General features: G+C 47.3%; 1 protein-coding gene across 1 annotated transcript; it reads right to left on the bottom strand.

Annotated features, from left to right (window-relative positions):
• Positions 1 to 913: 913 nt before the first annotated feature.
• Positions 914 to 17,164, bottom strand: FAM133B (family with sequence similarity 133 member B). The gene is made up of 11 exons (XM_064167233.1): positions 17,003 to 17,164; positions 13,097 to 13,194; positions 12,371 to 12,449; positions 9,824 to 9,898; positions 9,611 to 9,643; positions 9,133 to 9,201; positions 8,433 to 8,528; positions 6,761 to 6,808; positions 4,512 to 4,604; positions 3,613 to 3,657; positions 914 to 2,338 (listed from the first exon to the last, which is right to left on the bottom strand). Exons 1-11 carry the CDS (start codon positions 17,024 to 17,026, stop codon positions 2,252 to 2,254), a joined length of 747 nt encoding a protein of 248 aa, XP_064023303.1. The 5' UTR covers positions 17,027 to 17,164; the 3' UTR covers positions 914 to 2,251.
• Positions 17,165 to 17,811: the final 647 nt, after the last annotated feature.

Here is a 17,811-nt window from a genome sequence, read left to right as displayed (position 1 = left end):
CCATGCCCGTGCCCGGCAGCAGCACCTGCAGCACGCAGCGCAGAGCAGCAGCAGCAGCTCGGCCCGGCTGACGTGGTTCAGACTGGGGGGGGTCTCATTTCCATTTTTATTTCATTCTGTTGCAGGTAGTTGTGTAAAAAAAAAATCAAATAAAGGTATCACACAGGACAGAGCATTTATGCTATGGTTCATTACAAGTCCTTTTAGCAAAGCTGTACCACCACAACCTAAAAAGAAAACGACCCCGACAAAACCAAACACAAACCCCAAACCAAACCCCTACTGCTCACTGCACCTTGCCTTTATTTCAGCCTCACTGACAAAAGTGTCTAGAATGGGTAACATCAAGCCCAACTACATCAAATAGTTGATCAAAACCATTCTTGCTGTGGTTTAGAGGGACAAAATGGTTGCCCCTAAGAACTTGAATTTCTCTGTAGAAACAGCAATCCAAAAAAACCCAACAAAAGAATCACCTTTTGCCCCTTGGTTTGCAGACCAATAACCAAAGCCTTAAAGGTCTGGAAATTCCTGTCGATGCAGGATTTGAAACACCTGTATGCAACAGAGGTCAGTTCTAAGTTAGCACCTGTGCAATGAACAAAACAAACAGGGAGGTGGGGGAGGGGTGCACCAAGAGTACAACCACTCAGGATGGATGGGCAGATGTTAGAGGCTAACAGAAGGCCCAGCAATGGCTACTTCGATGGAAGAGACCAGGAGAATTCCCCGTGAAAACTCGAAATCAAATGGCTGTTTGCTTCTTGCATGCACATTTCATTTACAAAAGCCTCTTCTTTTTTTTTTCCCTCAGTTTTCTACCAATTCCTAAAGCAACTAATCAAAAGTAAAACAGCTTCATGACGTAGGTGGACATCCTGTAGCCCTCGAGTACAAAAATATAAATACAAACTGTTGAAACAGTATCTTTAATGAGAATCTGGCAGTAGTTTTGTCGGACTTTTGAATCTAATGAGACACCACGTAACAGGTCTGCCATTGAACTTGCTTAAGAGTAAAATCAGCTTCAATATGAAGCTGTTTAAGGTATCAAAACCCTGCTTTTTACATGCTAAATATCTTCAGCAAGTGTGCACTTCAACACAGCGAGGAACTGAGCTAGAAAAGGAACTAAATACAGGAGAAACCTGCGTGTGGAAGGGAATTCATAGAGCTAGGTACAACAAGCAGTTACCTGCACATCCTTCGCTTAGAAAGAGGACAAATCATGCAAAATGATTCTAAAAAGGTGATGCAAAGAACCTGCCTAGCACACAAACCTGCCTGAGGGGCAATGCAAATGAACCTGCCTGAGGGGCGATGCAAACGAAACAGCCTAAGGGGCGATGCAAATGAACCTGCCTGAGGGGTGATGCAAATGAACCAGCTACCAGCATTTGCCAAAAGCATCCAACTAAACCAAAAAGACCTGAACCAAGACAACACCTGCCTACTAGCAAAGATCTATCGCTATTTCCCAAGGAGCAGAGGTAAAAAATCTTCAGGTTTTGAATGTCAGTCATACTGCAAAATGTTATTGCTCTTGCTTAATGCAGAAGCACACGCTCCGAAAAGCCAGAAGTGCATACTCAGCAAAAGCCTGCTGACAACAGTTCTGGCTTCCCTGGAATTGGAGATGCTGCAGGGATTAAAACCAGCAGAGATTTGCAGGGCTCAAAGGCAAAGGCACCCTATTCACTTGGCCAGAACGGGAGCTTTCCCCTTCTTAGAAGCAGATGGAAATGGGGGCAGATGAGAAAACATTTCTACCAAAGGCAGCATTTTCAATGCTCTCTAATTTCCCACTCTGTAAATGCCACTAAGCAGACACCAGCTTGTAAATGTAGAATATTAAACCTGCAAGATGAAGTTGGGATTTTATTTGTCCTGATTTACAGAGAAAGACTATTACTACTGCTTTAAAAGACTACTTTTACTAGCTAAAAAGTTTAACTCTTCCAACATTTTACACCTCGGCTGGACTTACCATCTCATATAACTTCAAACATCTAACACTGCTTACTGGAGATGTATAGAATCTGTGCCTCATGGATTAAGCAGCAGGCAATAACAATGGTCTTGCCCAGCACAGCTGCACCTGGCTGGCTGCTGAAAGGTTAGGAATATTTCTAAAACACAGGAGAAAAAAACCTCATGCAGTTTGGTAAAGTTTGCTGCCATTTCACAGTTTAAGTTTCCTTTAGTCATTGCACTTCTGTTGATAGTCTTGGGTGGGGGAGGGTTGTTAGTATTACTCTGAATCTGAATTGGAACCAGCAATCTTCTTTTTCTTCTTTTTGCCATGTTTCTTGTGCTTCTTCCTCTTTTTTGTTTTGTCCTAGGGAACACCAAAATAAGAATAATAAAATTAAATGTAAGAGTTATTGCTGCTAGCTAAAACCCTGCTAAGGCAAAACGAGAGCCCAGGAAGGACATCTTTCCAGAGCCATTTTCAGAAGGCATTTCTAGAAAGAGACATCACAAGATGAAAATCATCCCTGGTTTCCTCATTAATCTGCACTGTTATGAGCAGTCTTCAATTTATCCCCATGATGGCTCTGGCTAATTTCCCCTATCAGTGTCGCTATTACATTTCCTAATCTTCCAAATCATTTTCAGCTTGATAACTTCCTGGGAAAGTCACAATGAAATGTTTTGACAAGCACTGACATCTTACATCTGGAAGCCAGAAGGATGTTTACAGATTCTGATGCGTGTGCTTGTATTTACTGTGCAAAACTGAATGCTTTAACTACACTTGGCAAGAGCCTCCAGCACTTGCACCTCATCTAGAAGAAAACAATCATCATCTGCATGCAAATAGCAATGCACTCAATCAGCCCTGCTGGATTCAGTCCTGAAGGGATTCTCCTCCCCTTGTAATACAGAAGCTAAAGGATGAACTCTTGTCTTTTGCACGCAGAATTTCAGCTGGAATTGTTGAAGGGGTGGGACATAATGGAAGATCTTGCTACAAAAGCTTTGTTCTACACACACAGGTGTAAGGGAAAAAAATGCTGGAAAGGGCTGCCCAGGCAGGTGGTGGAGCCACCATCCCTGGAGGTGTTCAAAAAAAGACTGGATGGGACACTTAGTGCCATGGTCTGGTTGACTGGACAGGGCTGATAGGATGGGGGGGGCTCTGCCCTCAGCCTCCTCTTCTCCACATTAAACACTCCCAGGGCCCTCAGCTGCTCCTCCCCAGCCCTATTCTCTAGACCCTTCACCAGCTTTATTGCCTTTCTCTGGACCTTCTCCAACCCCTCCGTATCTTTCTTGTAGTGAGGGTCTCAAAACTGGACCCAGTGATGAGTCCAGGAGTATAATCCCTTCCCTGGTCCAGCTGGCCACACTACTGCTCATCCAGACCAGGCTGCTGCAGCTTTCTTGGCCACCTGGGCAGGCCCTGCTCATCTTCAGCCTGTTGTCAACCAACATCCCCAGGTCTTTCTCTGTTGGGCAGTTTCCAGCCACTCTGCCCCAAGCCTGGAGGGTGCCAGCAGCCTTTTGCCATGAAACGTTTCTTTCTCTGAGAAATGTAAACTTGGAAATTGACCATGTAGAGAGTATTTGCACCCTGCAACTACAGGGTTGAGAAGGAAGGATACTTGCTGTTTTCTCTTTGTCCTCGTTGTTTTTCTTCTTCTTTGCTTGTACCTAAAATAAACAATTCCATCAATCGATCAAATGAAAGAGAAGAACAGCTCTAGAAATGCTGTTTGGGATAGGAGTTTGAGCTTTTGTTGCATAGAAATGAAAGATGGCACCACGGTGGTAGAAGACACTAAACAATACCCAGTGCTACTCCCTGGGTTGCTGTCCTAAAAACATCCCATTTAGGAACACTGCTCTGAACACACAGCAGAACAAGAAACAAGAGATACAGAATCCTAATAGAATGGTTTGGGTTGGAAAGGACCATAAAGATCCAACCAGAAGGCAGCTGTGTGCTGGGCTGCATCCAAAGGAGTGTGGCCAGCACGGCAGGAGAAGAGTTTCTTCCACTTTGCTCTGCTGAGACCTCATTTCTAATACTGCCTCCAGTTCTGGTGTCCTTAGCAGAAGGGAGACACAGAGCTGCTGGAGTGAGGCTAGAGATGATGCAAGGGCTGCAACAGCTCTGCTGTGAGCACGGGCTGAGGGAGCTGGGGGTGTGCAGCCTGCAGAGGAGAAGGCTCTGGGAGGTCTTTAAAACTGCTTGCCAGTACCTGAAAGGATCCTGCAGGAAGGCTGTAGAGTGACTTTGCATGAGGCCATCCAGAATCAGGCCAAGGGGGAAGGATTTGAAGCTGAGGCAGAGCAGGGTTAGAGTGGAGCCGAGGAAAACTCTGGCACAGGCTGCTGTGGCTGCCTCCTGCCTGGGGGTGTTGCAGGCCAGGCTGGATAAGGCCTTGAGCAGCTGAGCCTAGCTGAGAGGTGTCCCTGTCCATGGTGGGGAGGCTGGAGTAGATGATCTCTGAGGTCCCTTCCAACCTGAGCCATTCTGTGATTCACTGAGGCTTCCCACTGACCTCCTCTGCCTGATCCGACTCCGAGAAGGACTCTGATGACAGGGGCCCATCGCGATCAGCTTTCTTCCTCTTCCTGCGGTGATTTTTGCCTTCCTACACAAAGTAGCAGATCTGTGAGTAAAGTTAGGCCTTTCCAGGTTTCCCACATTTCTGCTTAAAACTTCAGACTGAAATACAATTTCTAAAGCGTGAAACATTTCTGCTGCTGTTGACATGAACCTAATTACTCACCCCCAACAAATCAGCCAACCGTTAAAATGCCTTAGTGGAAGCTTTTTCTGTCTCTTCCTTTCCCTTGTTACTAAGATACAGCAGCCTTCTGAAAGTGAGAGGAGTACTACTACACTACATCTATGTATGTATTTAAATAATAACACCTGAAAGAGTAAGCATTTGAAGAGAAAATGTTTCACCACTCTGAAATATGGAGTAAATACAGATGTCTCCACATGTGCATGCAAACACTGCAGCTGCAGGCTCCTGCTGTCCTGCTGAAGAGACAAAGCTCCCTCTCTGTGTCCAGCCAGGACAAGTTGTCCCCACCAGCTGCACTTCAACACTTCCTATGCGAGCTCAGTGTACTCAAAGGAGTCTCTGAAGGGCAACCTCTCCTGCAGTGTCTGCACAAGATTGCACTGGTGAGCTCCTTCTCTGCCCTGCTTTGCTCTGGAGCAGGCATTCCCAAGCTGCTTTCTTCCATTTCAGTTTCCCAGGCCAGAAACTGAAAAGCCTCCTGCTAATCACCTTTTTGCTGGGTGGGATCACATATCTCACCTGTTTAGTCTGCTATAGACACCTCAATCCTTGCCCAAAAGTATTCATGAGAAGTACACAAGATGCAGCTCACATGAAAGATGGGGAAGACCTCTCCTCCCCAGATGCCCTTTGCTTTCAGAGCATTACAATAAGGGACTGTACTACCCTTATCTTCAGAGAGAGGCTACTCAAAGATGGAAGGTGGGAAATGGAAGCAGGAGCAAAGGGGCAAGAGATCAACACATTTTGGATAGGAACTTTTGACAAAGGCATGCAGTGACAGGATGAGGAGTAATGACTTCAGAGTGGAAGAAACTGAAATGGGATGAGACATTAAGAAGCAATTCTTCATGAGTGTGGGGAGGCACTGGAACAGGTTGCTCTGGGGAGCTGTGGAGGCTCCAAGCCTGGCAGTGTTCAAAGGCAGGTTGGCTGGGGCCTTGATCAAGCTGGGCTGGCAGGAGGTGTCCCTGCCCATGGTAAGGGGATTTGAATTAGATGATTTTTAAGGTCTCTTCCAACCCATTCTATGATTCTCCTTGTGCAATGGAGAAGTTGTACATCAAAGTCAAGTACTGCCAACTGGAGACCAATGTGATAAATAAGGCAACCGGAGAGAAAGCATAGGGTGGACTCTGAGTTTACACTTTGGGTACAATCAACTCAAATTTAACTCAACAAAAGTATTTGCATTAAACCTAGTGGAGGGAAGAAAGTTCTCAGCTGTGTGCACCAAACGGGTGAGGTGGTGGGAAGGAGAGAGTGTTTTCATGCTCAGAGAAATAACAGAGCAAGGCTCATTTTTCTTAAGCTAATAGAATTTTCTCTGCAATATCTTCTGTTTGATGTTCCTTCATCTCCAGCAACACACCACTACCCAGCAGGCATGCCACTGAAATACCACCACAGGTATTTTTAGCTCAGTGTGACTAGCCCAAAAGCTTAGACTGCAGCTGATGTACTACAGCAGCTTAGAGACTTTTTCCCTTTACCTTCCTAACAAGCACTTTCCACTGACAATTGTGAAAACAGGAGCTGAACCCAACTAAACTGGACTGGATCATCTGAAAGGTCTTTTCCCACCAAAATGATTCAGTCTACCTCAAACTGGGGGAGCTGAACACCTTCTGACTGTGTTATTTTAGAGAGAACACCTCTGTAGTGCAAACTGAGGCACTCAATATTAGAAAAGAAGAAACAAAAATGAGCTTCATAGAATGCTTTAGGTTGGAAGAGACCTCAAAGATCATCCAGGGACACCTTCCACTGAACAGGTCACTCAAGGCCTCATCCAACCTGGCCTTGAACGCCTCCAGGGAGGTTGTGGAGCACAGAATCACCCAATGTGATCTTTGATCACATTGGGTGATTCTGTGCTCCACAACCTCCCTGGGAAACCTGTGCCAGTGTCTCACCACTCCCACTGTAAAGAACTTCTTCCTAACATCTAGCTTAAATCAGTTCTGATCAAAGTATCTCAAGAGTAAAAATACCTTCTCTTTTTCATAGTCTTCCTTCGGCCTTTTCTTCTTTGTGCTGTCCTAAAAAGAAAGAAAAACATAAATCATGACAAAATTAGTCCAGGAGAAAGGCAAAAACCCCAGAAGCAGTCTGACCCATTGTCTTTTTCTGTCTTTTGAAGGTCATTCTTCACAGTTCTTCTGTCTACCCTGCAGTCCTGAGGAGAGATGTGGAAAAGCCCTAATTCTGCTGCAGCAGCTCACCTCCTGAATCAGCAACGTGAAAAGATCTGTATGGGATCTGCTCTGGCAGCAGGGCTTGGACTAGATCATCTCAAGAGGTCCCTTCCAACCTCTATCAGGTACCAGAGGACTTGCAGTAGATGTAGAAGGCCTCTGGAAAGGACATCAGCTATCACTATTGTAACCACATATACCTTAGACCAGTCTGGAGTCTTTGTTCTCCATCCATGATCATCTCTGCTGCTAAGGCAGGGCTTAAGCACACGTTTCAAGAATCACAGAATTGCCAAGGTTGGAAGGGACTTCAAGGATGATCCAGTTCCAACCCTCATGCCATGGGCAGGGACACTTCCCACTAGATCACACTGCCCAGAGCCACAATCAGCCTGGCCTTAAAAACTTCCAGAGATGGAGCTTCCAGAACCTCTCTCTGCAACCTGCTCTGGTGCTCCAGTGTCTCACCACCCTCATGGTGAAGAGCTTCTTCCTAATATCTAATCTAAATCTCCCCTTCTGTAGCCTGGATCCACTCCCCCTAGCCCTGTCACTACACCCCCCACCCTAAAATGTCCCTCACCATTCCCATGAGGTTTTCTGCCTTCCAGTTTCAGCCCTACCAAAAAGCTGCCACCAGCAGAAATGTATAGGTGTAGGCAAGCAGTGATTCACCACAATTTACAGCACACTGAATCAGGTGCTCACCAAAAGCCTGCACACAGAACCTTAACAACTGGCTGCATAATGAATATGTAGGCAAGAAGCACAGCTGCTACCTACTGTAACACAGAAAAATGCCAACACAAACTGCCTCGTGTATGTTGTCCCCTTTTTTGTTCATTCACCAAGCCTCTGTGCACACTGCTCTAGAGTAAGAAGAAGAAAAAACCAGGGACCCTCGATTTGATTCTGTGCTCCACCTGGGAAAAGCTCAGTTCTCCAGCAGGAAACAACTGCCTCTCTGATACCTGGTGGACAGAGTATTCTGGCTACTGATGTCCTGCAATCCCTGTTTTTCACAGCTGCTGGAAAATTAAGCAGATTAAGCAGCATATTCACACACAGAGAAATATGGAACAGTCTGTGAAGTGTCGAAGTGCTAATGCAGCATCAGAATTAAACAGCAAAAAAGCTGCTGCATTCTGCAAACCAGCTGAAGATTGCTGGAATAAGGCATGTGCTTTTTCTAAGGTCAAAATAAAGATCCAGTCATTCTGATGTCCCTGCTGACTGCAGGAGGGACTGGATTAGATGACCTTTGGGGGTTCCTTCCAACCCAAAGCAGTCTATGATTCTGTGACTGTGGCCTGATTGCATCTGGAAGATATAAGCAACAGTAAGAGCCACAGCTTTACGTTTGAAGACAGAAAAGAAGAAGAATATTGACAAGCTGAAGTCAGAAACGCTTCTTGCTTTCAGCAGAGCTCAGGAAACCTTGCCAAGGGAAAGAGGGCCGAGTGCTTACCTTGCTGTCTGACTCTGATTCAGAAGATGAGCTCGCTGAAGATTTCCGTGAGGAGCGATACTTCTTTTTCCTTCTTTTCTTCCCTTGCTTTTTATCCTATCCACAGGCATTGTAGGGGAAAAAAACAAAAGAAAAACACAATCCACAATTTATTCCCACTAGAATTAAAGACTTGCATTAAATGCAAAGAACCAGGAACACCAAATTCTGAGGTTATCATGTTCCCTTGAGGAGTAAAGTCTACTACGATTGATTCCTTTAGCAGTGGACCTTCAGAACTCCTCTGCACTGAGACAAATGTCAGCTGGTGAGAGCTCCAAGTTCTCTAGGTCCTGTTTATTGTTTAGATGTGTGTTGCAGAATCTGATTATCTGGAACAAAGTTTTGCTACAAAGTCAAAAATGGCAGGTTTGTATTTTCACAAGGAGATGGGGAGCCTACTGCAAAAGAGCACAGCTCAGTGTTCACCCAGAAATGGATCCAGTTCCCAAGCCACCCAAACCAGACCATGCACGAAGAAAGGCTTGGCCTGCCAGAGCTCTAAAATCCACCCTTTACTGTACATACCAAACACACACAAATCAAACAGTTCTCTGCAAACCAAGCCTTCAACTAACATTCTGAAATAGATCCCCAACGATGTGTGTTACGCAAGCCTCAGGAACAGAACGTGTTAGATCCCAGTAAGTTGAGTTCTTACCTCATCTTCTGAATCAGATGAACTGCTGGAAGAATCAGAACTTGATGAAGAAGAGGAAGATGAAGACAACTTGACCAAACACAACAAAAAGTGAAGCTTGTGAGATGCAGCATTTTGTCTGATAAACAGTCAGAAGATCATCCCCAACATCCCCCTCAACATTTCCTCGTTTGCAAAGTGTTATCAATGGAATTTTACTTGCAAGAAACTGCTCTTACATAGATTTGCTTAAATAAAAGTGTGAAAAATCACTTCTGACATTTTTCAGCTAATGATATCTATTGAATGTTCTTTCCCTCTCTTGAAGTGGGACTAAGAACTCCTTGTACAGAACACACTCCACCCCCTCAGAGAAAAATCAGTTAATTTAAGGGGTTTAATTCAAAATTACAGCTATACCTTCTGAGAGAGCTTCAATGACAAACAAGAACACCTCAAAGCAAAAAAGCAAACCCAAAGAAGTGAAAATTTTGCTCACCCTATTAGATTTCTTCTTTTCCTTTTTCTTTTTCTTAAAAACAGAATAAAACAAAGGTTACTCTGGCATCAGGCTCCTTCGTGCTGCCTTTTGGTGAAGTACTCTGATGCTGGCTTTGAAAATCTATTTAATGATATTCTGTATCCTGAGCAGGGATGGGAAATCCAGTTCCAAACCCAGAGTGTATGGAATTGAACAAAAAAATAACTTTACCTCTTTCTTTTTGGAGGAACTCTCATTGCCACCCATTAATTTCTCTCTGTGTTTTTCCAGTTCTTTCTTCCAGTTCTGAACACAAAACCAAACACAAACAGCTCTGTCAGGGTCATTTCTAAGTAGCTTTTTGTTTGCCCCAACATTAAACACTATGTTTTAACTGAGGCTGTAATGAATTTGATTTTCCAGAAGATGAATATTAATTGAAATACTACAGCAGCTCACACCTTCATGTTTATCTGAATCCTAGAATCACAGAATCAAGCAGGTCAGAAGAGATCTCCAAGCTCATCCAGCCCAACCTAGCACCCAGCCCTGCCCAACCAACCAGACCATGGCACTAAGTGCCCCAGCCAGGCTTGGCTGCAACACCTCCAGCCACAGCCACTCCACCACCTCCCTGGGCAGCCCATTCCAATGCCAATCACTCTCTTTGCCAACAACTTCCTCCTCACATCCAGCCTAGACCTCCCCTGGCACAACCTGAGACTGTGTCCCCTTCTCCTGTTGCTGGTTGCCTGGCAGCAGAGCCCAACCCCACCTGGCTACATCCTCCCTGCAGGTAGCTGTGCTTTTTCTCACTCCAAGTAAAAAAGGATGAGAGTTTTCTCCCCAGCACAAGTGATCAAGTGCAGTCTGCCTGCCCTTTTGGCTGAGAAGAAAAATCACATAACAGCACAGCCACATTTTGGCTTTGAACTCTAGGAACTGAATATCTGTTAGAGAAGCTGAACTGGTCTTAAGAGGTTGCATCTGACTTGAAGGTCACTACTTCTGGTATCTTCTTGCTTTTGTATCACAAACTGCTGCTGGAGGACTTTACAAAGTCAAACAAATTGGCTTCTTTGTCTTAGTTTTCAAAAACACCTGGAGGAAAACAAGAAGACAAACTCTCCTGGCCCTTCTTCAGCAGGTAGGAGTCTCCAGAGTCTGTTGTGAAGCATCAACAAGGTGCACAATCATTTAATCTCTTATTTCTGTTAGGCCAAGCACACCGCCTGGATAAAAGTCTCTTCCCAGCCCTCCTTTTCCATCTCTCACAGGGTCTCTAGGTCTGCCCAAAACTCATCCTTCAAGAGCTCTGTAACATCCCACTCAGCTCCATCAGCTCAAGAGGCTGCTAGCTTCAACCTGCTTCCTGTGCCACACACACATTGTGCTCCCCCATCCTTATCATTGTTGCTCTGATCCTCCCCTTCCTCGCAGTGAAGCTGTGCTGGCAAAGCAGTGATAATCCACCTTTATGCTGAAGGGACAGAACCACCAGGAATTAACTGAGATTATACCTGTGCACTGCACTGTGGCACAGATCCCCGCGTCAGCACGCGCGGCATTAGCTGAGCAGTGCTGCTGAGAGACTGTTCACAGCCTGCAGCTTTGGGAATGGCTGTTTCACTGCTCCCTGCATCCCTTCCTACCCTTCTGCCACACTGAGAGGCTGTTAACCTTCTAACCATCCTAGTTTCAGCTGTTTCACAGCAAAACAAAGATAAGACCAGAAAGCATGATGAAATACTAAGCCAAACTCACCCAGCTAAAGCTCACAGAACAACTGATCCTCTCAGAAGAGCATCCCATCACCTTCCAAACATTAATAGAACTTCTTAGGCAAAAGGTGCAGCAGGAGTACTGTGGGTACTATTCCTTCCAGGAACAGAGGAGGAGCACCATCTACTCCTGATATCCACAGTCTGCATCAGTTTGGGAGGGACCTTCAAAGTTCATCTTGTGCAATCCTCCTGCTGTCAGCAGGGACACCTTCAACTAGCTCAGGCTGCTCAGGGCCCCATCAAGTCTGACCCTGGATGTCCACAGGGACTGGGCCTCAACCACATCCCTGGACAACCTGTTGCAGTATTTCATTTGTAAAGAGCTTCCTCCTTGTGTCCAACCTAAATCTACCCTGCTCCATTTTCAAACCACTGCCACTCATCCTATCAGCCAGAGACTTCCAAACAATGATGAAGACTACTGCTTGAAGCTTATCTCAAGCGACCAGAACCCAAGAAGGATCAGGAAGAGTTAAACTCATTGAATACTACTTTCTTGCTACGTATACAAAGGGGGCTTATATGTGGAGCTTCCTTACACTGTGTTGATCTCCAGTAGGTGCAGAACAGCTGCATTTATAGAAGTGAACCAGCATGGAATGTAATCAGTTTAGGATGAGAGAGAAAGAAGTGCTTTGGAGTTCTGTCTGTATGTTGAAGGCCATTTTTTGTGTCTTCTCTTGTACTAAACTTCCTTGCCAAAGGTGTCTGTTTCCAGTAACTCCTTCCAATGTTTAAGGCCACACAATCCAAACACAGGTCAAGATTAGTACAACAGACTTGGGTTGGTCACACTAGACAATGCATCCATTTCATTTAACTTCTGATACAAACAACCTTAACTTCTGATACAAAAGAAACAAAACATTTACTCCTTAAAGGAGTGAAGTATTAAGGCTGCTGTTACTGACTTGGTGCCGTTACTGATAACAAAGGAAAAGTGGCACACGAGATAAGAAGAGTCAAATACTAACATGCCAGGAACATCACCAACCTCGTTCATCTTCTCTTCAAACTCAGCCAAAGCCCTGGATCCTTTCTTTTTCTTCTCCAGTTGCTCTTTCACTTCTTCCCTACATAAAAAGGGTGACAGATCACACTTTTCACTGTTAAAAAGACCCTCCTCGGTGTCTACATTTTTGCAGGGTTTTTGGAAGCTTAACTTTGGCTGAACTTCCAACAGAAAGGAGAAGGAAAGCATTCCAGAAGTCATGCACAACGGTAACCTAACCCTAGTAGCCTTAGCAGGGGAACTGTAGCTCCCTGAAAGATCTAAAGCTGACTCTGCACTGAGGTAAACTGTTCTTTAGTGTCTCATGAGAGGAGCAAAATGGACTGAACGTGAAGGCAGAGCTCAAAGTGTTGCTTTTGGTGGGCAGGGCAGACTGTGCTCCAAAAACCTGTCAGCAAAACGCCCAGAAACTAAACGCATCTGCAGGCTCCCGCAGCTGCGGACGAAGGGAAGCGACCAAAGGCTTCCCTTCCTGAGGAAAATACTGCAACACAAAGCAGGAGAAAAGCCTTTCAACATGAACAGTGCTGCCTTCTAAAAAAGGGGCTGGACGCACTCAGAAAACCACAGCCCGGTTGGAGGGAAGGTATTTTTCAAGATGCATTACTGAGTGTTCTGGGGTAGAGGTAGGGACCAGGGCTGTCCCTGCAGGAGGGAATAAACCTTGAGCTCAAAATGTCAAAAGAGCAGACAAATGTTGTCACTTACCACGTTGGTCTTGGCCTGTTCAAGTAGTCTTGTATGGTTGGTCCTGAATTCTGGGCAGGACCTCGTGCTCTGGCCATAGCTATGGGATTCATGTAAGCCTGGAATAAGAAACAGCAACGAGAAATGGCAGATGGATCAGCTGTGCTACGACTCTGAATCTGTCCTTTTTGTGCTTCACAGACTTTCCTCAGTCACTGACAAACAATTCTGTCTTGTTTCTAAAGATGTAAAATACTGAACTAAACCAAGTTGCTTTGGTCTGGCAGAAAGGCTCAGAGAAGTGTTTTCAGTGTGAGTTATAGTGTGGCTGAAAAGCCTCCTCCACAACGAGCCCATGCTCCTTCCCTGAGCAATGAAATGTGCAGCCTGAATGCAGCAGCAGCACTGCTGAAATACTCTTCCCTAGGAGATGGAAAATGGAATTCATTTTGGCTCTTGCTCTCCAGGACAACTGATCTGATGCTTTGAAAGTTCTGCTCTAAATTGACTCAGTAAATTCTGCAGAAAGTTTCTTGCTGTAAAGTGGCTCTGCTATCATTATGCATGTATGAAAATTCCCTGCCTTTGAATGTTTTCCCTCCTTTAAATAGCCCAATCTAAACCCAAACCCCTCACCTTATGAAGAATTCTGTCTTTCAAACCCATGCACATGTTCACTCTAAAAATGGTTACAATAGGTTAGTGAATATTAATTAAAACCTTAGAATCCATGATCCACCTCAGCAATTCATGAGAAAAACTCTGATCTAGGAAACAACTCTGCAGCTGTTTCTTTTTATGGCTATGAAACTCTGCTCATCTGAAAGGGAAGAACATCTCACCCCTGTCTCGTGGGGTTTTAGCACTCCCTCATCCCAACACTTCACAATGCCCTTTTGCAGAACACAACACACACTGTTCTTAGTGGCCATAGTTTGGAGATGAGGGAAACCAACCCGAAGAGTCAAAACTACCAGACAAAAAACTCTGCTTGCCCAATCTGGGGTCATTTGCTTTATGGGTATATATTTTGCTTTGAATCTACAAAGTTTGAGCCATATGTGTAGCTCTTAATGTATGCCAGTGCTTTTAGCCAGGCCAGAAAATAAGCATTCAGAAATCTACTTGGGAGAGCTGTCAAAAGCAGCAGCTGCTGCCCCTGCTCCTGCTTTGCCCACCAGAGAAGTTGCAGTGGCCCCAGCAATGCTAAGTGTCTGAACTGGACAGTGAGCAGGCTACTCACAGAATCACAAACTGGTCTGAGTTGGAAAGGACTTTAAAAGATCATCCAATTCCAATCCCCATACCATGGCTAGGGACAGCTCCTACTACAGCAGTTTGCTCAAGGCCACAGTCAACTTGCCTTTGAACACTGCCAGGCTTGGAGCCTTCTCTGGGCCAGAAGTAGCAAGCCAGAAGTTCTCCCCTCAGCCTTCTTTTCTCCAGGCTAAACAGCCCTAGTTCCTTCAGCTGCTCCTCACCAGCCCTGTTCTCCAGATCCTTCAACAGCTTTGTTGCAATTCCCTGGACCCACTCCAGCACCTCAATATCCTTCTTGGAACGAGGCCCCCAAACCTGCACCCTGTACTCAAGGTGAGCTACACACAGCCACAGTACTCAGGACTTGGCTTACTCCTCCTGTGAGCAAAGTGAGTCAGCTCTTTCTGGTCACCATTCAAGCACTTAGGTCTGAAAGCTCTACCTTCTAACACAGTCATCGTTGTTAAACCCAGGTCTCTGCCTGCTACTCTCTTAGTTACTCTCTTACCCATCCTTACCCAAACAGATCAGCACCTCCCAACAAAACTCTCTACCTGCAGAAGAGGCCACAACTGTTGAGTGTTCTTCCCCCAACTGACTCCAGATAACCAGCTAGGAAGCTTCCTCTGTTCAGTGGCTTTAACTTGTCTGCAAGCACATAGTGACTGACCACTGCTCTGTAAATTCATGTATTAAAACATCTTCTTGACATTTTAAACAGGTTTAATCACACAGAATTACTTCCCCAATAAACATTTCTTAGAAGTATTTACACTGCTGTGCCAAACTGCATGTCACCAGCCAGAGAGAGCACAGAATTCCACTCGTGCTGGAGGAAGAGCCCAGCCACACATGGATTTTCTTCTGGCAGTCTGCTCAAGCACCTATTAAAAGATACTTGCGTAGCTTTCACACTGATGGGGAGCATAAAGCACCATCAGCCAGCTAGGGCTCTCTGGGCAAGCAGTGCAAACTGATGCTGCCTTACAAGTACACAGCCATTAAGCTTGGGAAAGATCATCAAGTCCAACTGCCAGGTCCATCTGAGCCATGTCCCTCAGCACCACATCCACACATCTGCTGAACACCTCCATGGGTGGTGACCCCACCACCTTCCCTGGGCAGCCTGTTCCAGGGCTCAACCACTCCTTCAGTGATGAGATTGGTCCTCATGTCCAACCTGAGCCTGCCCTGGCACAACTCAAGGCCACATCCTCTCATTCTATTGCTTCTTACCTGAGAGAAGAGACCAACACACACCTTGCTCCAGCCTCTTTTCAGAGCGTTGCATAGCGCTAGAAGGTCTCCCCTGAGCCTCTCCTCTTTTTCACTGTCTTTTGGATGTTAAAAAGACCCTCACAACTTCTTTTCCATCTCTGAACAGTCGAAATGATTATGTATTTTAAAGGGGACATGGGAAAGAGCTAAGAGGTAGAAAGAGGGTCCTGTGTCACAGCCTGTCTGTACTAGCAGCCATCACAACACAATGAACCTCACCCAGGAGCAGAAAGATTTGCTGGTACTGGTAGGTGCATCCCAATTATCCTATTAAAAAGAACATTAAGAATAAATAAATGGACACTCGAGTACACCCCAAAATCATTCCAAGAGGGTGATATAATTGAAGCACAGGCCATGTCTTGCAGTCTAACACCGCCAGTTCTCAGCAGACTCTACTGTTTTGATCCCTCAAAGGCACTTAGGTATCAATTTGTGTAATGCCTATGCCCACCGTATTTATTATTCCACCAAGGCTAAGCAAAGATGCTTCTTCCCTGAAGGGATCTGAGTATGAGCTCATAGCACACACTAGAAAGAACCAAAGAAAGGGAGGAAATACATAAAAGCTTCATGACTTCTTTTCAAGTATAAGACTCGTTCTCTGTAAATCTACAATGCCTAAATCAAACATGAGCACAAGGAGAATGGGTTACGTGGATGAAAAAGACTGAAGGAAAACAGGAGGTGTGAATGGTTAATAATGTAAAAGCAGGCTCTGCAATCAGGGGCGAAGAGAAGCATTTTTGGCCTTTTGACCCCTCGGGGCTGGCAGAGAGCTGCATAAAGCTGCCTTTCAAATCGCCTGGGTACAGCTGAAGCCGAAGGAAATAGAGCCGAGGAAGGCTCAGAGCCACTTGAGCCAATGATGCAACTCCCACTGGGAACACTTCATTTTGGCGAGGACCAGACCAGCATTTTAATCATCATCATCCCAGCGCAGACCACCGAGCAGGACTCGGGCAGCACCGCGGCCGGCTTTGACAAGGCAACCGAGGCTGGGGGGAGCCGCGGACGTGTGCCCGGCCCTGGCTGCGGGACAGCCCACCCGGGACCTCCGGGCCCCGCTGCCCCCAGCCCTGCCGGGCGGCTCCGCAGGACACTGCCCACTGCCTGCCTTTGTTGTCTGGCGGCTCGGGGCGCCGAGGTCGCCGGGCCCTGCCAAGCCCTAACGCCGCCGAGCCGCCTGCAGTGCCGCCGCCGCGGCAGGCCGCCGGCTCCGGGGCCCCTTCGCCCGGCCCTGGGGCTGCGCTTCCCCTCTCCACCCCGCCCCAGCCGCACGGAGCCCGGCACGGGCCGGGCAGGCCAGCTTAGGCCGCCGGGGCTTGAGGCAGCGCCCAGCTCCTCATAGCTCGGCCGCCGGGGCCCGCCCGCCGAAGGTTTACTCACCACCCGGTTGTCCCGCTTCCCCATGGCGCCGGCCAGACCCTGCGCCGCCGCCCGGCCGCCGCCTCAGGCCCGGCGCAGGGCCCTTCCCCTCGCTCGGGAGCCGCGCAGCCAGCAGCGGCCGAGCTCCCCGCGGCGCAGATGGCGGCGGCCGCGCAGCGCCCCTCGCCGCCGGCGGGTGGCGGCCGTCAGCGCCCGGCTCGGCCCCGCTCGGCTCCGCCGCCCCTTGGCGCAGCGGCGAGGGGAGGCGGCGGCGCCGGGAAGCGCCAGGGCCGGAGCAGTCGGAAGAGGAAGGGCGGGAAGGGATGCTGGGAGCGAGCAGGCGGTAAAGGCAGGGCGGCGGCAATGGCGGGGGCGGCCTGGCAGCTGCTGCGCCACGGCCTGCCGGTGGCAGGACGGCCCCGGCAGCGGAGAGGAGAAGTGAGAGGTAAAGGCGCAGCTGTCCCCGGGGAGCAGGGCCAGGGCACCCATCAGCAACAGACGTCCTGAGAGGGGAGAATCACAGAATCAGGCAGGTTAGAAGAGAGCTCCAAGCTCAGCCAGCCCAGCCTAGCACCCAGCCCTGCCCAACCAACCAGACCATGGCACTAAGTGCCCCAGCCAGGCTTGGCTGCAACACCTCCAGCCACAGCCACTCCACCACCTCCCTGGGCAGCCCATTCCAATGCCAATCACTCTCTCTGACAACAACTTCCTAACATCAGCCTAGACCTGCCCTGGCACAGCTTGAGGCTGTGTCCCCTTCTTCTGTTGGTTCCCAACCCCACTTGGCTAGGTTGGACCGAATGAGCTTGGAGGTCTCTTCCAACCTG

Source organism: Pogoniulus pusillus, chromosome 28, assembly GCF_015220805.1.
Source record: "Pogoniulus pusillus isolate bPogPus1 chromosome 28, bPogPus1.pri, whole genome shotgun sequence".
Taxonomy (NCBI): domain Eukaryota; kingdom Metazoa; phylum Chordata; class Aves; order Piciformes; family Lybiidae; genus Pogoniulus; species Pogoniulus pusillus.
The sequence above is the reverse complement of the archived record's forward strand: the minus strand, read 5'-3'. Positions and strand labels throughout refer to the sequence as shown.

Bases quoted from the DNA above. Each gene is read 5' to 3' on its own strand.
- FAM133B (XM_064167233.1), bottom strand. From the start codon at position 17,026: ATGGGGAAGCGGGACAACCGGGTG. The intron at 9,202-9,610 runs GTGAGCAAAATT...TGTTTGGTCAAG, and splicing joins AAAAGAAGAAATCTAATAGG to TTGTCTTCATCTTCCTCTTC. The intron at 4,605-6,760 runs GTATTTTTACTC...TACTTTGTGTAG, and splicing joins AAGACTATGAAAAAGAGAAG to GAAGGCAAAAATCACCGCAG.